At 46.6% G+C, this 22,862-nt stretch overlaps 1 protein-coding gene across 1 annotated transcript in view; it reads right to left on the bottom strand.

Moving 5' to 3' along the window:
- Window positions 1-22,862, bottom strand: part of LOC147732861 (transient receptor potential cation channel subfamily V member 6-like) — a 253,063-nt gene that overhangs the window by 141,874 nt on the left and 88,327 nt on the right. The window contains exon 3 of the mRNA XM_086957403.1: window positions 22,378-22,500. Coding sequence (XP_086813529.1) covers window positions 22,378-22,500 — 123 coding nt within the window. The remainder of the gene's footprint in view (window positions 1-22,377; window positions 22,501-22,862) is intronic.

Genomic DNA, 22,862 nt, shown 5'->3' with positions numbered 1-22,862 from the left:
ATGAAGCTGAGCTGCCTGCTATGTGCAGATGACGCCATTTTGATAGACGTAACTCCAATTGTACTCCAAGGCTGACTTACCGAGTTAGCAAGTTATTCAGATGACTACTTTAAAAAAAATATTACAAAAAGTAAAATCATGTTTTTTAGATATCGAGGATGCCAAGTCAGGAAAAATATGCACTAGATCTTGGGGAATGATAAACTCGCCGTGGTGAAGGTATACCCATACCTTGGAAGGATTTTCACAAGTAAGGGCTCCAGTAGCGATCACATTGCCCAATTCAGAGGTAAAGCAATCTCTCAGGCTTCTGCAATTAGTAGACTTTATAAGAATTGCGGAAAAAGACACTTTGCACATGTTTCATCAATTTATCAAATTAAAATTCCACAAGCGTTGGGTTATGCCTGCGAAACAGTAGACGAACAGCAGTGGGATAATTTTGAGAAAGTAGAGGGGCGTATTTGGCGCCAAATGTGTAATCTAATTCACGCAGCACCCATAGCCGCTATCCGGCTCCAATTTGGGCTACTTTCCACTTATGTGTTTTCTGTGGCTGCATGCTTAAGATGGAGCAATTCACTATTGAAACAGTGTTGAGAACCCTTTGTGGGTAGCAATTTGTGAGGAAATATTTTATATCCTGAAGGGAAAAAAGAGTTCTCTTTAGGAATTACCAGAAAGCCATGAATTTGTTTGATTTCGAGAATAGCTGTACGGGCTTTCTTCCTAAACAAGTTTTGAAAAGTAGAATTTAAAAAACTATTTATGATGTATCTCATAGAAGAGATGCAGCACTGTGTGCTGCGTATTCCAAAAACGACTTAATAGTAGGGAGTAGTATTTATAAAAAGCCACAACCCTATGTTATATGGAATCACCCGGATGGAGTGCGCAGAACAATCTTGTTGCTTCGGCTTAAGAATTTTGACAGTAGCTTAGGAGGGTCTGCCTAGGCAGATAAGACTCTCTCACTTATGTAGGACCTGTGTGAAGGAATTAAATCATGTTCTATTTGTCTGTCCCCTACTACAACCTTTACAATGTTGATATCTAAGACCTTTTTTCCTAAAGTATAATATTGCCAGAGCTGAGGAGGTGAAAAATTGTCTTCTGCCCCCCCCGCCGCCCCCGAGCCAGTCTGCTTTAAAAAATTTCGTTTTTTAAAACAATTTCTAAATATATTTTAGAGAAGGGCAGATGGCCCTGTTAGCCATGTTCTCTTCAGAGCAAAATGTAATGAATTTTTAGAAGTAGTATTTTTGGGTTGTTTTTATTAGAAGGTTGTAACTTTTAAAGAGTTATTGGTATCATATGCTTTATATTTACTACGTTATTGTCACATTTTAAAACGTTCTTTGAAATCGGTGCGATAGTTCCACGCTTGCACTTTTATCTCCGTGTTTGCTGCTATGAATATAGTCACGCACAATTCAATATTTATCCAGCCAAGAATTTGGTATCTGTTATCAAGCTCGAGCACTTGCACTTTTTTGGTACCCTTTATGCTGCTAGTTACTGCGTACTGTACAGTGAATCTTAGAATTCTTTTTATCCATTTGTATTTTAATCCTTAATGCTTGCTGAATCAATAGTATATTACAAATACATTTTTAGCATCCCCGCAAACACACAGTCGAAGTCGTCAAAGGATCTAACAGTATGACTTGCCCTGGCCAGTTCTTGCTAGCTTTGTATTCAAAAGGACTCATAGATTTTGTGCTTAGATTGCATTTCTCTGCAAATAACACGCATTTCTGAATATTGTAAGGTCACTGGGTTTGAGACAATTTTGCCCAGCCTTTTTATTATTGCAAATTTTAGATAATTAATGTTTTGTGAGGTCAATTGCTTCCTTTTTAAAGAGTGTAATTAAATGTAGGAAAAGCATTGTGTTATTGGGTTCTTGAAGTAATCTTAATGGTGACCCATTACAGCTGGTCGTTTACACTATGTACTTGTAATGATGTTTGAGTAATGCTATTTCATTTAGTCTAAGTCAAGCAATTAACCTTTGTTTTTATTATGCATGCTTTTATGATTTTCCTGCAAAAATCGAATAAAGCTTTTAATTAATTGAATTGAATGAAAACTGATTTTGTGTTGCTTTGTGATTTTATTAGCTTGTTTTTTTCTTTTAAGTGTTGGCTGATCTTATGAATTGGATATATATTTTTATGTGGAACTCTTCGGAGCTCAAAATCATAATAAAATTAATTGAATTGAAATTGAATCATATATTTTTTCAATCCATTACCTTATTCTAAATACTTTTTTTAATTGCCTGAATTTAATATGGAGCCAGGTCAGTTTAGCATAATAATTTTAATGCATTAAAAGCTTTTTACAGCCCAGAAAGCAATGGAAAATGTCCGCATGGCACTTCAATGAAAGCATTCTTTTGAGCGTCATTAGTTCTCGGGCTTGACAGAGCATACACGGTCTCTTCAAGAAATGTTGTTTTCAGTCAGTGGGCTTACAACCCGCCAATAGCCATTCGTTATGCCAAGCGGGTGTCTTGTCCTCTTCTTGTGTTTACCCCTCCCACAGAGCATGGACCAAGGACATTTCTTCTTCCACTGCTCCCGTTTTTTTTTTAGCTATTTTTGTATTTATCTTCGAGCACTCCATAGGAGTATTTGTATTTTCAGGCTGTCTCACCTATCTGTGTTGCTGCTTTTCCCTTTCACCCTTTTGCCCCTGTCTGTTTCTTCTCTACCCTCCCTCCCCCACCTCTGTCCCGATCGTGTTCGGCTTTTCACCACCCGTCTGCCTTTTATTACACTTATCGTTGTGTGATTTGAAATAGATCATCTGAAGTAAACCAGCACTTCTCCATCAAGCGCAGTGCTGGCAAGCAGCATATTAGAAATACTGGGTATACAAACTTAAAAAAAAAAGGCATCTCATCATCTGAGACTCTAAACCTCTCTTGGTCTTTACCAGCTGATTCTATGTCAGAACTGGAGGCTCCGATTATGTTTCTCATAAATGCTACATGTCCCATGAGCAGTGGTTAAGGTGACATTTGAAAGTGGTGAAGCGTAAACTTTCTGTCAGAGTGCCCCGTGGCGCGTGAGCGCAGCGTGTCCACCCGAGCATCTTAAAGGGAGTTAGGGATGGTTCTCCCCCCCGGAGAAAACTTTGAAAAAAGAGTGAGTAAATGGTGCATTTTCAAGCACGTTTGAGAAGCAAGAAGGTTAATAAAGCAATTGTGAAAGTGCATATGGCCGGGATGCCCGCCACCCCCTCTCAACACAATCCCCAAGGATGGGAAATCGGACACAGGTTTAGAACTTTTGGAAGGCGGGAGGGAGTCACCCTCCCGGCCGTATTTATTAAAATATGAAACAAAATTTAAAACATTAAATAAAAGTTTCATCATTATGTACAATTTTACATTTATTACATTTCGATGAAGACATGTTCTTTGGCTAACCTTAACAGATCTCTAATACAAAGGTTTCCTAGCCGAGTCTAACATCCTGAAAATGCATACATTCTAAATTAAAATTGTACATCCTAGCATTAAGGGCCAACGGCAAGGTCTTAACCGGTGTCAGATCCCTACTACCAAAACTCTCACCCTCACAGTGTGAGTGGCGCATGCGCAGAGGACTCTACCCTCATTGCCAACTGTAACTTCCCTTGTCGTGGTAGGGGCCCCCTTTCCACTCGACGCCATCTTAAAGGTCGTCCGAGTTCCCGTGTGAGGTATCTGTAGACAGGACAGCGTGGACTCCCCCCCATCCCCACACTCTCTATCCGCCGTCGCAGATATCCGGCCCCCGGGAAATTAGTAGGAGGGGCATCTAGCTGCCTCCCCCCTGGGAGGGGCCTATGGCCGTCTCCCCCTAGGCGACCCATCCTTAGTGGGTGCCGCCTCCCTGTGGAAGGGGCCAATGGCCGCCTCCCCCCGGGCGCTCCCATCCATTCTGGGTGGCGCCCCACTCTAGGGACCTTGAAATTACTGCTCACCGATCATGACCTTACCGCCACAGGCCGGATAGTTGACCGACTATCCGGCCCCCCCTACTCCTCCTACAGGTCATGCTTCCTCAAACCCCTTAGCCATGCTATGAAGTCTCCTATGAGTAAATGATTCCCCTCCCTGGACAGGTGAACCCCATCATTCAGATACATGAGATCACCCCGAATACACCCGTGAGGAATGCTATGCAACTGCGAAGAGCGAAACAATTTACCAACTTTATTGTTAACCCTTTTCACCGAATGGTTCAGTGCTGACACCGAAAGGCCCCCCGCCATACCTTCCTGGGAATCATGTGAGACCAGGCAATCGTGCACCCCGGGATTCTTTTAGCCAACCAGCTAACAGCAGACAAAATTTGTTCAAACAACACCCGTCTACCCAGTGTCACCAAGTCATTGCCCCCCAGGTGTACTATGACTACAGATGGCGGTGACCATTGCCGCCCTAAGAGACCCTCAAAAAATGATTCGAATTGGTCAAAACAGAGCCCGCCCTTCCCATGGAAGGCCACTCTGTACCCGTATTCCCCAGCTGCGTGAGTCGTGTCACCTGCTTTAAATACGTCCCCGGCGCGCCTCACATATGAGTGGCCCACGACCCATACCACTCTCTCTCCAGACGGTGATCCTTGACCGCTGTTCTCCTGGTGCCGGGTCAACTGCAAATTCCGCCCCGCGTGACAGGCTCGCGAAACTGTAATTCAAACAAAAGACAAGAAGCGTGAGTGCATGTCAATTGAGCTTTACAACATGTGCAATCGCACATACCTTTTGAAGCAATTCGAGGACCATCGTCCCAACTGTTTCACTTCCTCCGCACTCTGACCCCTGGCTGTAGCCTCAGTAGCAGCCCCTATCCTAAAGGAGTGGGTCCCAAAATCGCACGGGTCCATGCCCGCCGCAGCGATTGTCAGCGTTAGCACCCTCTGGAACTGAAACCTCGTCAGTGGGGTGCCATCCTTGTGCCTTAGCAAAGTCCCCCCCAATGTAGCCGCCCTTAGTGCCAAGTATTCCTCTATACACTTTATCGGGCACGTGGGGGACCCTCGCGCGCGCTGCACTACAACACTATTTCCCATAGCCCCCTAGTCGGTCTTAGACCTGGCTATCGAGACCATCGAATCACCCCTAATTTGGACGTGATCCCTGCACAAGCCTCCCTCAACGTCTCTCTTATTCCTTGCGACCAGTTCGCTCACCCGCATAGCCCCATGGAATGCTAATGCGAAAGCTGCCCGGAACAGAACTGCTTCGAAATGGGAGGAGCACATCTCGTCTAGTTTCGCTATGAGTAAAGATAACCTGTCTAAGCCAATCGGGCGCCACGCATCTTGCTTGCGACCCTCGAGGCGCTGCCAGCCGCGAAGGGCCTTCTTAACCAAAAAGGAACCCGTTGGGTCTTTTATGCCATGCACCTGCGCCATGAATGAAATGGCCGCCCTATGCCTATTGGCCGTTGCCGCTGTTCGGCCTTCTCTGTGCAGCGCTACCAGGAACCCCAGGAAGGATTCCTCCTGACCCCAGCTCTGACTCCCTGTTGGACCCAAAAATGTGCAATAGGAACGAAACGCTCCTTCGTATGCCTTCCTTGTCCTGGGGGCTAAGCTTGCTGCCACGAGGTCTTGTAATCCGGGGCACCGATTAGCCATAGTGCTTCGGGGAATGGTGCCGCCACTAGGTCCGCTGTAGGTAGATAACCCCTGAACGCCTGCATATGTGAACGAGAGAGTGCATCAGCTGCATGATTCAGTACGCCTGGCACATGTTTCGCCCTGAACTGTACATTCAGTCTCATGCAGAGCAGCACAACTTCCTTCAACAATCTCAAGATCTATTTGCAGCGTGCTGCCTGTTGGTTAATGCATTCGACAACAGTCATATTATCAGACCAAAACACCACTGAGCGGTCCCTGAAGTCGTCTGGCCATGCCATCAGAGCAACCCAAATGGGGAATAACTCCAAGAACCCAATGTTACCTATGAGACCGCTGGTGTGCCACCACGTCGGCCATGTTTGCGCCAACCATCGATTACCAAAGATGGCGCCAAATCCCACGCTCCCCGCTGAGTCAGTCCACAGACCTAGTTCATCTGAAGACGCTGGCGGCTTGTTCCACACGACTCGACCGTTGAAGTCCGCCAGAAATGCCAACCAAATGCGCATATCCTGGCGAACCTCTGCCGACAGTCTCGTACGGTGGTGTCCCTCTTTGAGACCAACCATAGCTTGTGCAATAGAGCGTGAGAAGGGGCGGGCCATTGGTATCACCCTCAAGGCAAAGTTAAGCTGACCCACTGTTTGTTGTACCAGGTGCAGGGTCACTTTTTCCTTGCCCAGGCATTGCATCAAGGAAGCCCTAAACTTGGCCACCTTGTCCATCGGTAAACAGAAACATCCCTCCACAGAATCGAGCTCAATTCCCAGAAACTCTAGTGAAGTAGATGGTCCAACCGTCTTACCTGGTGCCAATGGGACTCCAAACTCCCTCATGAGGATGCAGAAGTCATGTAGCGCCTGCGCATATTTCGTGTCGCCGGCTGCTCCCAAGAACAGGAAGTCATCTGGATAGTGCATAACATGCCTATGCCCTGTGGCCTCGGTGAATGCCCACTCTAAAAAACAGCTGAACATTTCAAAATAGGCACAAGAAATGGAGCAACCCATAGGCATGCATTTATCCATGTAATAACTCCCTTGAAATGCAAAACCTAGCAAGCGCTGATCCTGTGGGTGTACCGGGAGCAACCGGAACGCTGATTCGATATCTGATTTCGCCATCAGCGCCCCGGGGCCCAGGCAATTTAACATGGCCACGGCATCATCGAACGATGCGTACCGCACTGAACAAACTTCTGGGTCAATGGCCTCGTTCACCGAGGAACCCCTTGGAGCCGACAGGTTATGAATAAGTCTGAACTCCCCTGGGTCTTTCTTCGGGACAACCCCTAACGGGGAACAGATGAACTCCGCCACCGGCGGGCAACGAAAAGGCCCTGCCACCCGCCCTAAGCTGACTTCTTTTGCGATTTTCTTCTCTGCCACGCTTGGGTTGCGCTGTACCGATAACTGGTTTTTACAAAAGGAGTCCCCCCGAAAATCCCCCGCCGGGATGTGGAAGCCATGTAAGAATCCCTTCCTCAACACCCCAGCGGATACATGATCAGGGTATTTGTTCAACCAAGGAGTCAAAGCCATGATATCAATGGGTGTAGGCAATCGGTCACAACTTTCTACCTCACTCCTGCTTAGATCCGCCGTTACCTCCTGTCTCACTATTTTTAGATCTACATGTACTCTCCGGGTGTGAGGAATTCCCACAGCCCGCACACGCATGCCTGAACCTACATGTTCCTTACAGTTGCCTCGATTGAAGCCCCAACAAACCCCACGCTTGCCGCCATTCCCGCCGGACTTAGGCTGGTAATCCCCACCGGCGCCCGCCCGAAAGGGCACAGCGGGCTTTTGGCGGGCGAATCCTGACCCACTCCCGCCTGGCGAGGACGTACCTGCCGCCCCTGGCAGGAGCTGTTTGTGCCATGACACCGAGTCCAGGCAATCCCAAGTCAAACTAGCATCGTATTCTTTTGCTTTCCGGAATTTCATATCATAACCTTTCCATTCCTCCCCCTCATACATTGAATAAAAATCCATAATACGTTTTTGATAGCAAGTTAACTCAGTCATCAGCTCAGGTTTACGTTCCCCCATAACTGCAGTAAATATCGAAAAGGCCTTAACCCAGTTCGTCACTGTCTCATCCACCCTGAATTCCGCCATCTTTGCGCGCCAGACGCTCGGGTGCCACAAATCCTTCTGGGTTTTAGCATATTCCATCTCGCGATGGTCAGTCAATAATGAAAACATGTTAACATATTTGTCTCCCCATATTAACTCTTTCGTGGCCATAGGGATGTGCTGTGCCACCTTCTCCCTCCTCGAGGGTAATGAACCCTCCCCCGCCATTGGCAATGCGAGCTTACCAGGTTCGGCCGTTGTTCCCGCCGTCTTCTCGTGACCAACTGCAGGTCCTACCGGTGCCACCTGTGGGGAAACAAGAGTAACATTCGCCTTTGCGACATCTCTCGACTGCCGCAACTGCTCGATTAGTAGTCTGGCCTCCTCGGCCGGGTCTCCAGGGGCCACTGCACCCCCTGCTTTTTTCTTGAGCCATGCTGCCAACTGGATGGCCAATTCGGGAGGCATCTCCTCATCATTAGCGGGGGTAATCACAACCAGGATCGCCTGACCCATATCTGGGTTTGGTACCGGGTTGTCTGCCGGCATGATGGGGGCGACTGGGGGTACCTCTGGAACCGGGACCTCCCCCGAAACCGCTCTCCTCTTGACCCGCTTCCCTCTACCCTCGGGGACGACTCCCGGCAAGGCCGGGCCTATTACCTTCTTAGGGTTAACGGGGTTGCTCAGTGCCGCCAGCTGTTTTTTGACCTCCGTCAAACCTCGACCGATCGATTGGACTTGTCCGAGTTTTCGGTCCATGCAAGCCATCCGGTTCGACAATAGGCGTAGCACCTTATCCGTCTCGGAACCCTTTCCTGCTTTCTTGCCAGCCATGGTTTCGAGTATTCTGCTCCTAGCCGATCAACGAGGTCCTGGACTCTTCGACTCCAAATAACTGAAAGAGAAACAACAAGATTACAAGTTCTCAAAATTGCCGCTTGTTCCATCGAGGGCTCACGGGCAACGAGTGGGTGCAGCCTTCAGAGCACAGGAACAAGAGGACGCTTCTTCGGATTCCCGCTCTATTTATTCTTCTGCGGGAGGGCGTGTACCCTCCTCCGGTACACCTACTGGGCGTGGTCTTTGGTGTAGGTGTCTAGGACAACCCCTCTTGGGCGGGAAAAAGGCGCGCCCCGGCTACGCCGCTTCGGGGATACCAGCCGAGCCACGCCCCCCGCCTAAAATAGTTTCCCGGGAGGATCGGGGTACCCAACCATACATTCGGGGGGACCGAGTGGTCGCCCCTTTCCAGGTATTACATTACTAAAGGGATGTCCTATAACAACATGTAGATAGAAATGTTTCTGAAGCTAGGCCCTGCCACTGCCATGCACCTCTGAGCAATATACATGCTATGTGCCAGCAGGGATTAGCGTCAGAAACATTTCTATTGTTATGTTATGTTTTGTTTTTGAAGCTAGGCCCAGTGCTGGCACTCAGTGTGTATGCTTCTCAGAGGTGCATGACGCGTGGCAGGGCCTGTAGCTTTAGCGTGAGAAATGTTTTTTACACCAGTCTGCGTTACAATAGCAGGGGCATTTTAGCTCTGGGATTTTCAAAGGTTTTGGTCAGTGTTTGATAGTCCATCACTATGTTGAAATGGTTACCATGTAGGAGGCCATGATAATGTTCTTACACCTACACTACTGCGAGTATGCCTTTTCAACCTCAGAGAGGCTGTTGCTGGTGTACAATACAATCTGACGAGGATCATCGTCTCCATGATGTTGTGCCAGGATCTCTTCCAAATTCTACCTGGTTGACATCCACTGTGAGTTCACTGCACAAGGTTGGGGCAAAGTAGATCAAGCTTGTGGCATTGCTGACTCTTTTTATTTTCTCTCTTGAAAGGCATGTTCACATGCGAGTGTCTACTCAAATTTGAGTCCATGCTTTGTCAGCTCTCAAATCACATCACTGAATGGTGGCATACACCTTTACATACCAGGTACAGCAGCTGGCAATCCTTAGGAATGATAGAGCGTCTCTGATGTCCTGGGGAGCTGATATGTCTTTGAGGGCTTTGACTTTGTCAGGATGAAGCCTCATACACCAATCCATAAATAAATGCCTGTAGAACATCAGTTGGTTTTAAAGAAGTGCACATTAGTAATCATTGAGGGTCAGATTCGTTTTTGGAAATGCAGGACTCATGTGTTCTATGTCCTGGTCATGTTCTTTGGTCATGCTTCCCAATACTAGGATGTCTAGTGTGTTGATAAATGGACTTATTACCCCTAGGATGGCCACTCCACTTCTAAGGATAGTTAAAACTGAGTAATTTAGAACGGAACATGCCTAAGTGTTTCGTGAATATTGTGATGTACCAGGAGTTCTTATTGAGCTCCGGTTAGTGGAATACATTGTTTAAAACTAGTTTGGAGAAGATTCATGCTCTACTGAGGAGATGTACCACATCGGACAGATGAAGGCGAGGGTGTCTTTATTGCTGGAAAGCAGTATTTGGTAGTATCATATCAACACACAGGTGCACCTTTCCCTCTGTGTTGCTCTTGGGTTCCACTATTAGAGGTAAAAGGGGATTGCCCTTTGGACTGTTCAATGATTTCTGCCACCAATATTTCTTAGAGTTCTTCTTCAACTGCCTTTTGAATGTGAAAGAATATTCTTTAGTGGTGCTGAGCTACAAGTCTGACGTGTTTATTTATATGTAGCTCTTTTGTGAAGTCTTTCATTTTTCTGATACCAGTGAAGAATTTATGGCATTTATTTACTGTGGATGGTTTGTCCTCAGCCGTGAAAAGAAGAGACATTAATTTCCTTTGTTCAGCAGTGGGTAAGCTGAGAGGACAGTCACCCAAGCAGGACCCGGTAATGATGTGTATTTCAGCTTCAAAAGCATGGTCTTTTTATGTTACAATAGTCATGAACTTCTCACAACATGGAATTGGCTCCTTAGCCATCGAGGTGCAATCACGTTAGTCTGCTGTAATCTGGCCTTGGATTCATTCTTCTCTTTTCTGCATTGCTAATGTAGTACAGTGATGCACCACTGTCAAGCATGAAAAATGCAGAATGCTTTCCTACCACTTTGTAAATGTGGGTATTTTTTCTTGCACTGTCATCATGTACTGATGCTTGCTGATTTCTTCAAGGTAGGATGATGTTCAACCACTAGTCGAGCCTCTAAACGATGGCCTCCTTGACTGTTGTGCTCTGCTCTTCTATGATGTGGAGGATTAGCTGCGTTTGTCCCTTATGGTGTCACATAGCATATCCCTTTGGTTTAATACACTTTTGTTGTGTTCTTTTGCACATCTTTTGAATTAATTGTCTTTTGCATATGTGTTACACTACTTTGTCCCATTGCAGGTTGAGTCCCCACACGTGGGTAGGCTGCCACAGCGATACCATTCTCTTCTCATGTCTGAGCTGTAGTATCTGTCTTTCTTGTGATGGCAGTATTTAGGCCTTGATTGTCGAGTGTGGTTCTTCTGGCTGTGATTTCGAAACCAGAATAGTTGTTCTAGCTTTTCCACTTTTCTGGTCCCATACTTTTTCGTAAGTTGTTGACTGTTGCCTCAGTTCCTAGATGATCTTGCAAACTTCTTTGCCTTTGAGATTCTTCACTCTTGATGGTATTTGTGAGATATTGGAACAATCATAACCCTTGTCAGGATGAACTCTCAAAATCACCACATAAACAAAATGAAACCAAATTTACAAGAACGTACTAGCTTAGCGACACGACAGAAAGCTTAACTTGAAAATGTAGGCAGGGTTGTATTAAAATAGTAATATCAATGCATGTATTCCTTTCAGCAACACAGACACACTTTCAGATATCGGTAAGGCACTCAAAGGATTTCAACCTCTTTAGCCCTACTTTTACATTGTAAAAGAGTCATTGGTATAGAGCCTTGTGGCACTGTGAATGTTCATAATCTGTGAGAGCTGTGTTCATTTATTTTTTAACAATATTTTGGCACTAGTTTGAGTTGAAAATGCAGTCAAGTCCTACAACAATGGTATAACACTGCATTCAAAAGATTTTGTTTAAGCAATGATCGACTTCATGTAGCAGCTTAGGGTGAGCACAAATTGTCCTTCAACAAAGAATGAGTTTGCAACATTAGTTCTCCTTCTTAAAGTTTACCTTCCAAGAATGTATACCTAGACCACTGGAATTATGTGATTCTGCAGTTGCCATGCTTTTTATATCATGGTGATTTTACTACTTTCGCCTCATAATTTATCTTGCTACCTAATTTGCAAATTTCAACAAAAATGTTTGTTGCTAAAAGTACAGAATAGTGAAATAATATTTTATGCATAATTTATTGAATGATAAAAAATGTTGACCCTCCTGTGACTCATAATTCCATTTCTACTCAATTATCGCAACTGCCCTTCTTATAAAGAAAAGAAAAGGCACCTTTCAGCTATGAGGAACCTGTTTTTTGTGATGTGCTTCCTCCTTCAGGGTTTGACATGTTGTTGTGATGTTAGTTATGGCTATGTGTTGATCCTACACCATTGGTATAAGCACAACAATTCATATTTATTGCAGGAAGTTATTACCACGTGCTATAAATAATATTAAAATACAGTTCTGAATGAATACATTTATATATACTGCATCAATTCTAGATATTTTGTTATACTTTTTCAGTAACCTTCAATCCCCCTAGAGACACTCTGATCTGAACAGCAAGTTTCATGGAAACCTTTTCCTGCATTAGAACATTCATCCATAAGAAGGTCATTGTAATGTTCGAGAAGCAGCCTGGGTACAGGCGAGTTGTCACGTACGCACTAGTGCGTCTACGCGGCCGTGATACGTCACGGCCGCGCATGCTTTAAATAATGAAAGGCGGGGCCACGGAGTTAGTCCGGACCACGCGGAGATCCAGAGCGTGTCCTGAGTCCTTGATTGCGCGCCCAGTCACCTGCGCAGCGCTGCTAGCTTAGGACTCAACAATGGCGACGAGGGTCTGAAGAACTCACGCGGTGCCGCGCGCCACACCTCGTCCTTGACGACGGCCCGGCATCCTGCACCTTTCCGGAGTGTAGAACTTCGCGTTGCCTTCAACCCCCATGACGTCCATTCCGCCCGTCGAGCCCTTCTCGGTTGACGGTGCACCAGCGGCCCTTGCCCTTCGGTGGAAGGACTGGGTCGAAAGGCTACACTTCTACTTCGAGGGTGCCGGCACAGTGGGGGAGAGGCGCAGGGCGCTACTCTTGCACCTCGGTGGGAAGGATATCCACCGTATCTACAAGACTCTGACGGAGGCCACCCCTCACACCTACGTCACTCTCCTCAACGCGCTCAATGCCCACTTTGAGCCGATGCAAAGCAAGGACTATGAGCGTTTCATCTTTCGGCAAGCACGACAGGAAGCGGAGGAATCCCTCGATGCCTTCCATGGCCGCCTCAAAGAACTGGCGAGCACGTGCGGATTCAGAGATGAGCAAGAGGAGATCCGGGGACAGATCATTCAGGGATGCTACTCGTCTGAATTAAGAGTGAAAATCCTCCAAGAGGATGGCAAACCGCTTGTGGATATCCTCAAGCTGGGACGTTCCAAGGAACTTTCACAAGCGAGGGCGTCCCACATGGAGGCAGCTCTACACAGGCCCGCGAAAACGGAACAGGTGCACGTGGCTGAACACGTCAACGCAGTGCGGCCCAAACAACGCCCCACAGGGAAAAGTAGGCCTCAAGACCGCCCGAAAGACTGTGGATACTGCGGTGGCGTACCCCATAGAGCACAAGACTGCCCGGCCCGTGGAAGAAAATGCGGATCATGTGGACGCATGAACCATTTTGCCTCGGTGTGCAGGTCATCCAAACTCAAATCGGAGACGGCCCACACAGTGCAAGAAAGGCCAGAAGATGAGGACATGGACGAGGACAACTCGAGCTACCCAGTCCACTATGTGCTCGCGATCAGCCATCCACCCAAAAAGAACCGACGGCTACCGAAATGCAGAATAAACATTCTGAATCAAGAGGTGCGAGCGACCACCGATACTGGTGCATCGATCGAACTCATGGCGGCCAATGTCTATGCGCAACTGCGGGACAAACCTTGCCTACAACCCACGAAAATCAGGGTTTTCGCCTATGGCCAAAAAGACCCCATCCCACTGGTAGGATGTTTCCAGTCAGACATTCACCGACAGGAAAGCGTCGTCCACGATCTATGTCACCAAGGAAGGTAGCGGAATGCTGCTGAGTGGCCAAACAGCGGAAGAACTCCATCTTATTTCCTTCGCCATGGCGGTCCTAGAGGAAGAACTCGAAAACATCATCGAGGAGTTCGACGATGTCTTCAAAGGCATCGGGTGCCTCAAGGGGAAGGAGGTGTCGCTACATATCGACAAATCCGTACAGCCAGTAGCACTTCGCCACCGGAGAATTGCTTTTCACCTCCGGAAGAAAGTTGAACAGGAGCTGGAGAGCCTCGAAAAGCAAGGAATCATCGAGAAGGTCAGTGGTCCCACCCCGTGGGTGTCGCCGATCGTAGTGGCGTAAAAACCCAAGCAACCAGGCCAAGTGCGCATCTGCGTAGACATGCGTCTACCCAACGCTGCTGTAAAACGAGAAAGACATCTGACGCCCACAATAGATGATATACTAGGAGAACTGAACGGGGCGAAATGGTTTTCTAAAGTCGACTTGAGATCGGGCTATCACCAACTGCCCCTACACCCCGACTCCAGGTACATCACGACGTTCTCCACTCATGTTGGGCTGAGGCGATACCGGCGACTCAATTTTGGGATTTCGAGTGCGGCAGAAGTGTTTCAAAACACCATCCGAGAAGTGCTGAGCGGGATAACCGGGGTTCTCAACGTCAGTGATGACCTCCTGATCTACGCTGACACCATCGAGGAGCACCACCGAAGACTCAGGAGTGTTTTACAGAGAGTCCGAGACTCAGGGCTCACCCTCCATCGTGAAAAGTGCCAGTTCCTGAGAAACACCATCAGTTTCTTTGGGTACACCTTCTCTGACAGAGGCGTGGCACCAGACCCCGAGAAGGTGAAGGATGTGCAGGCCGCACCGGCCTCCACCAACGTGTCAGAGGTACGAAGCTTCCTGGGGATGGTGAATTTCTGTGGGAGGTTCATCCCGATCTCTCCAACATCACCAGACAGCTAAGAGAACTCACGAAGACCACCACTCCTTGGCACTGGGGAGAGGAACAAGAGCAGGCGTTCCAGAACACCAAAGTCGCCCTGTCCGCGGACACCACTCTGTCCTACTTCGACCCAACGAAGTCAACGAACATTGCCGTAGACGCCAGCCCTCACAGGCTCGGAGCTGTACTGACCCAGAGTCGGAATGGGGAAGACTGGGTGCCGATAGCCTACGCGAGCCGCCCCCTCACAGAAACTGAACAGAGGTACTCGCAAATCGAGAGAGAGGCCATCGCGATTCATTGGGCGTGCCGACATTTTCATGTGTACGTATACGGTCATCCTTTTACCGTATTCACGGACCATAAACCCCTACTTCCCCTGTACCCCTACTTCCCCTGTTCAGAGGCTCAGTATCCAAACCTCCCCCGTGGATCGAAAAATGGATCCTGCAGCTCCAGGAATATGACTACAGGCTAGAAGTCAAGCCCGGAGTGAACAACCCGGCAGACTACTTATCCCGGCATCCGAGGGCAGCCACCACCCAAGAAAGAGAAGACGCCGAAGACACGGAAGAATACGTCAGGAACATTCTGGAACGGTCTAGGCCATTGCCCATTAGCCTCGATCAGATAGTGGCCGCGACCCGCAGCGACGAGCCCCTCCAACTGGCCATCGAAGCAACTAGAAGCAATGGCTGGAAGTCACTCGCCAGCTCGCTGAGTCGACGAACTCCGGAGGCACGAGAAACCCTCGAGGCCATCCTCCGAGTGAAGGATGAACTGTCTGTAGATTCCCAGCGGTGTCTCCTCAGGGGACCCAGGATCGTCATGCCAGCAAGCCTATCCCAACAGACTGTAGAACTCGCCCATCGGGGCCATCAGGGCATCGTGAAAACGAAGAGCAGGCTCCGAGCGAAGGTATGGTTCCCCGGAATGGACGATAAAGTTGAGCAGTGGGTGAGAGCGTGCCACTGGTGCCAGGCAGCAGGCCCAGCGGATACCCCGGCACCAGTCATCACCGAAGACGAACCGACAGAACCCTGGGAGCGAGTGAGTGTTGATTTTGGCCACCTCCCCGACGGTCGCCACATGCTCGTCGTTATTAACGACTTCACGAGATACCCGGAGGTTGAAATCGTATCTTCGCTGACTGCCAAAGAAGTGGCCACCAAGCTGGAAAAAATAATTGCCACCCACGGAATCTTCAAACAAATGAAGACGGACAACGGGCCCCCATTCCAGAGCCAGGAATTTGCGGACTACCTCCATGAGTGGGGAATCCACCACCGGAAGGTCACCCCTAGATGGCCGCAGGCCAACGGTGAAGTGGAACGATTTATGAGGACCCTAAATAAAGTAATACGGATTGCCCAAGCAGAGGAAACATCAGTCGAGAGGGCCCTGTATACTTTTCTGCGAGAATACAGACTCACGCCTCACCGCACCACCACCGCAGCCCCAGGACCCTCCACCATGGGCCGGATAGTCCGAGATACCATTCCTCACCACCGCACATGGACTCCCAAGAGAGCAGACCCACATCTAGCCCAGGCCAACCGGAAGCGCTCAAACGATTATGCCAGCATCAAACGCCGGGGTAGAGACTCCCCAATCGAGGAACGAGATAGGGTCTACGTGCGGGACAGATTCCCAGGGAGCAAGTTCCGACTCCCCTTTGAGCCTCAACCGTGGACCGTCACTCGTCGGTCAGGCACGATGATTACTGCCCAGAGAGATGGTGAAAGCGTCACCCGGAACATTTCATTCTTCAAGCGAGCAGGCGCCCCCACCAGAGAGCGTCAGGAACCGGACTCCCCAAGGCCTAATCCTTCCACCCCCAGCTCCCTAGCGTCATCGGCGGTGCCAAGAGACTTGATGGAGCGAGCCGAGACAAGTCCTCCGAGTCCAGAGATCGAGAGGAACCCCAACCATCCGAATCCCGGAGAGGTTTCACCGTCAGTCTCGGCTCCCTCGAGTGTACCCCGACGAGTCCTGTTCAGGGGAGAGGCTGCGGGCTAAGGGCTGAGAAGGAACCCCGCACCCTCCTCGCAACTGGCTGACTTTGCTGTGGGCTGAGATGGCGGTACCTGCAACACAAACTGGTAACAGGCCTGCCGGCCGTTTTGACTTTTGTTTATCCATGCCTGGGGTTTTATTAAGAACTATGTTTGAACTGCCAAGACTATTACACTGAGCCGTTGCTGGTGGTGTTGTTTTGAATTTGAATTTCAATAAAGGTTGAAAGGGATGTAATGTTCGAGAAGCAGCCTGGGTACAGGCGAGTTGTCACGTACGCACTAGTGCGTCTACGCGGCCGTGATACGTCATGGCCGCGCATGCTTTAAATAAAGAAAGGCGGGGCCACGGAGTTAGTCCGGACCACGCGGAGATCCAGAGCGTGTCCTGAGTCCTTGATTGCGCGCCCAGTCACCTGCGCAGCGCTGTTAGCTTAGGACTCGACAGTCATGAGCACATTTATACATTAACTCATTTGGTGCTTGCAACATCTCAGTTAAAATCTTTTTCTGTATATTATCCACCCAAACAAGATTGCACTTGGACCACCACTTTCCATCTTCAAAACTTAACAGATTGAGCTACATAAACAACTCTGAATGGACCCGCAAACTTAAAACTGAATCTAGATTTCCTGTGCCGCACATCTTTCAACATAACCCAGCAACCAACTTTTAACTCTTTTGATCGCTGTCTACATCTAGAATCTAAATAATTCTCCATTTTCTTTTGATTTTTGCTTGTCAGTCGCTTTAGAAACAATTTCATCCAAGGATACCTTCTGATCCAAACTACACCTCTTTACTTTCCAACCAACCAGGAACAAGCTCACCTCGAGCGTTCCTCCCCCTTAACAGAGAAACAGGAGACACTCCTGTTAAACTGTGTGGCGTATTATGATATGCCCAAATATTGTTCCTCAAAAACTCCTGAACGTCAGAGCCACACATTGCGGCACTTTGAATACCTTTTTTTTCAAACTCTGTTACTGTGCTCCACAGCTCCGTTATTTTATTTTATTTTTTTAAATATCTTTATTGCATTTTTTGAAGTATTTAATATTCTGAGGTCGTTTAAAACAGTATACATACTGGCACCGTGAAAGAGGACATGTAGCCGAGGTTCATACCATAAGTACATTTACAGAACATGTATATATATACTTCTACATTCGTAATAGTAAAGTGAACAGTTGTATATTACTTCTTTCTTGTTCTGTGTCACTTCTTTTCTTTGTTTACAAATGATAGTGTCTGTGAGATATGCAGTTGCACCGAACATGGTTGCATTCAATTGTCACGTAGGATGTACACTAATTTAGCACATGGGGGCTATGCATATATGATCACCTCCGTAAAAAATGAATTAGTCTAAGAGATCTGCTAATAAGATATGTATATATTTTAATCTGCTAAACTAGTAACTTGCTAAACAAACTGCCATCAAGAACGTATTGCGTATATACATGTAAATCTTGTACATGTATATTATATTAGCTCGCCAGGGTGGCACTTTGACTCATGTATACAATTAAAAGCCGGGCGCATCAGGTGGTCGTTTGGGGACCTAGGTAAGTTCACAGCAGTGGATTCAGGCCATAAGCGTATTACCTTATAGGTCACAGCTTAGATATTGGGTGTTGTGCGCCTTTTGACTTGGGGTTTTGGTGTTCGTGTTAACTGCCTTCGGGGGAGGGAGGAAGGTCGCTGCCGCCGTCGTTATTGTTCCTGTGTGTGAATGCCATAAGGATGGTGTCCCAGTGTTGGGTACTTGCGGAGTCCTACAGTTTCCTCACTTTGTAGTGTTGTACTTTCTGCCTGTGCCCATACCATAATTTTTCCCAGCTGACTATTTCCGGGGGGAGGGAATGTATTTCCACCTCTTCGTGATTAGACGCATCGCCACTATCAGTCCCATGTCTCTAAACCAGGAGGGGACTTTATTCTTTTTAAACCTTGCACATAGACCCAGTATACAGACTTCTCATGTGTGCGGTAGGGATGTGTCAGTGCAGTTTGCAAGTGCTAAAGTTACTGCGTGCCAGTAGGTTTGAAGGGAGGTGCAGGACCAGAGCATGTATAAAAGGTTTGCGTTAATCTGCTGACATCGCGGGCACGCAAAAGTGGCAATGTTGAAATACTTATTTATGTTATCGGGCGAGAGGTATGCTCTCTGTATTCTATGTTTGTATTAGTTTACATTTTGAGCTTCTCTGTATGAATGAGGAACCAGCAAGGACAGCCCCACACTCCTTCTCTGTTCACGGTCGCCCTCTCTCCGTTACCCATCGTGTGCGAAGGCTCAGCATGGGCTTCAACGTATGTTTAAGTAGAGCTTCCACCAACCCGTGTATTATGTAGGAACCTGCACCCATTACGTGTAAGTACTGCAGCAGCAGGTGTTTTACCGGTTCGGTCATTATGTACTCCCATGCTGCCAACAGAGATCTTGTAATAGAAGTGTGCAGAAGAAATTTTCCTGGTGGTAAGGCATGGTCTTCTGCTAGTGGCCCAAACGAGAGCAGGGAGCCGTCTGTATAAAGGTTGCCCATGGTGTCTATGCCTGCTGTGTGCCAGTGTGTAAGAATCCCTTTGGAGATGCCCGCCCTCCCTCTGGATGTCCTTGTGAGAGTCAGTATCGGGGCGTAGGGGTTACTGCACGGGTGAGGTGTAGGCTTCTCTTGTAGCATTTATGCACCAGTTCCAGATGTATATGGGATGGGTGTGGAAGTTTAGCAATGGGGTGGAACAAATGGTAAATCTGAGTTTGTGTCAATGGCTGTTGCAAGGTTGCTGTATCTTCTAATCCCCTGCCACTTAACCACCTCGTCACCCATTGTAACTGGGCCGCTAAATAGTATAACTCCATGTTTGGGACTGCCAGGCATCCTTGGCTGGTGTGGGCCTATAGCTTCCACAATGCAACCCAAGGTCTGCCTTTGTTCCAGAGTAAGACACGGAACATACGTTCCAGCTCACGGAAGATTTTAGTCGGGACATGGGTCAGGAGGTTCGAAAAATAGTATAATAATTTTGGTAGGATTATCATCTTTATCAAAGTGATGAGGCTCATGACATTCAGTGGGAGTGACTTCCAAAATTGCACTTGGGCCCTAACAGCTGAGATAGCTCTGGTTAGGTTTCCTTCCAGTGTGTCGGTGGGTGATTGATATATGAAGACGCCAAGGTAACGGAAGGTAGTGGGGTACCACCTGAGAGTGGAGCCATTTATGAGCACATCCGTCTCCACCGTATTTTCGCTAAAGGGGTAGACTCCCGATTTTGCCCAGTTCACCCGGACAGATCCGTTATTTTGTTGAATATATAAACCAACAGTAAAATGTTTGATATTCCTGACTTTAAGAAACATATCCATTTTATCCTAAATAAGTTGCACACCATTATCGGTGACAAGTTGTAAAGGTTTTGCTTCACTAGAAAATAATTTAGTTAAAAAACTTAAAGTAATTTTTGTACTCATATCATCCACAAATTCATAACACATCCACTTAAAAAAATAATCAGTAAGTACAATCAAATAACGCATGTGTGAATTTAAAGCTATCTTATCCCAAGGACGCTCCATAAAAGGAACAGTTTGCATGGGAGTTTCTCCCATTCGCCAATGGGTGTCAGTTAACAAATACATTTCACATGTATTGACTGTCCCATCTACTAATTGATCCACAGCAATTGCACATTCTTTGTCTAACAGGCATTCCTCATTAAAATCTTCACTCAAAGGTAAGCTTGGATAAACAGTCAGCTCTACATTGGTTCCACCAGCAATGTATTTCTCATCAAAATTAAATTCATGCAGTTTTGCCGAAATTCGTATTAGCCTAGAAGAAGCAGATCCTGTAACCTAAGTGCCCAATAAATACATTAATGGTTTAATGTCTGTGCACAATATACATTTTTTCCCCTTACATAAGTATTTTGTTTTTAAATGCCCCAGACTCCAGCAAGAGCTTCTCTCTCTTTTGTACTTTACCTCCGCTCAATATCGCTAAGAGCCCTTGATCAAATGCTATAGTGTTCTCATGTTTGCCCACTCTCTGACACAGGAATGCTCCAGTCCCAGAACCACAGGGTCCACTATGATAGTACATTGGTTTCCTACTACAAACATTTTTAAAGCAGGAACCTTTAACAAAATCATGTTGACATTCTCAAAAACATGTTGTTCTTTATCAGTCCAAACAAATGGTTCTTTCTTTCTCAACATCATTTTTAATGATTAAATGATGGTTGCAGGAAAACTAGAATAATAATTGCTAAACCCAATAAATGACTTCAGCTTATCCTTATACGTTGGATGCAGGGCTTCTTTCAATGCTCTTAGTAAGTCATCTTTATGCTTTATGCCACTGCAGTAATTCTATGACCCAGATAATCAACAGAAGCAGTGAGAAATGTATACTTCTTCCAAGCCACAGTCATGCCATGCTCTTCCAAAATACTCAACACTTTGTCCAGTATACAACTATGCTCAAACACACCCGTGGCGAAAATCCGAATATCACCCTGGAATGCTTGCACTCCAGGAATATCCTTAAAATGCTGAAACATCATTTTTTGGAAGACACAAGCCACAGAGGCATGACCATAGGGTAACCTCACATACATTTATGCTCCAAATGGCATAACAAAAATGTAGTCATCAATTGCGATTTGTTTTCAAGTGACACTTGATTATATGCCTCTTTTAAATTGATAGTGTTAAAGACATTTGCCCCTCCAACAAGTGTCAACAATTCTTGCACCTTGGGTAATGGCTGGCACTCTACTAAAATGTTCTTAGTTAAAGATTGAAGATCACACACAACCGGATCTGTCCATCTTTCTTCTTGGCGATCACTACAGCACTCTCCCACTCAGATGCATTCACAGGTTCAATAATCTTGTTTCTGCACAGCTCCTCGAGATGTTGCTTCAAGTCTTCTCTAATAATAAGAGGTACCGCCTGATATCAATTTACAACTGCCTCACTCAGCCATTTGAAATCTTGAGATTTGAATGATACACAACTGTGTAACAACAGCACACGCACAGTTAATAAAATGTATAAACCCCTACAACTTCCCAAATAAGCCCCCAAATCCCAGATACAACACCCATCATGGTACTGGGAATCTTATAAGCTGCTGTGAAGAATCACTGATGCTGTTACTTTTTTAACAGTGCACCTCACTCAGATTGCAAAGTTTGAAAGTAAAGTTTCTGTGGTGTTGCAAGTTGGAAGATTTCACAACCTGCACACTCCTACTAACTATTTATAAGACGAATTTGGTGACAAGTACAACAATTTTATTGTTAACTGTGTTAATTTTTAAAACTGTTTGTTGGTTAATGAAGAATGATCTAGTAAAAAGGTACAATAAATTATTCGTACTCTTCTCAGAGATACTATTGAGATTCTGAAATAAGGCATTGTACCCCATTTGCATTTTGTTATTAGTTAACTCTGTCTGCAGGGTGCTCTTCTCTCCCTTGCTTTGGTGTACAGCTTTCTTCTTACCTTCATACAGCTCTGATGTCATTGGCTCATTGATGAGAGATGGCTCTGCATCCAAAAGAGAGCACACAGCCTCAAAGTTGTCATACAGAGCAGCCACGTGGAGAGCTGTCTCGCCAACGGCACCTGCATTCAGGGAAAAACACATGCCATTACAGGATGACAGTGAGTGTGTCTGCCAAAAGCATGTAAAAAGCCGGAAATGGATCAGGAAATAGGGAAAAGTTTTAAAAAGTTGCTAACAGAAGAAGAGGGAGTTAATGCCAGGTATAGATTTTGATTGTCCGACCTTCAGCCTTAACCATGGCTGTAGTCAAAAATCTCCAATTTTTAGGGTTGTCTGCCAGGGTCAGCAACATTTTTTTTTATGTATCTGGCTTGTGAGTTGCCTCCTTGAGAATGTACAGATGTCCATTAAAGATGGTGGGCATTCTGCTACTAGATTTGAGAACTGGGAGTGTACCTTTAAATGAACAATAAGTGCCAGT

Source organism: Lissotriton vulgaris, chromosome 2_1 (genome assembly GCF_964263255.1).
Source record: "Lissotriton vulgaris chromosome 2_1, aLisVul1.2, whole genome shotgun sequence".
NCBI lineage: Eukaryota > Metazoa > Chordata > Amphibia > Caudata > Salamandridae > Lissotriton > Lissotriton vulgaris.
The sequence above is the reverse complement of the archived record's forward strand: the minus strand, read 5'-3'. Positions and strand labels throughout refer to the sequence as shown.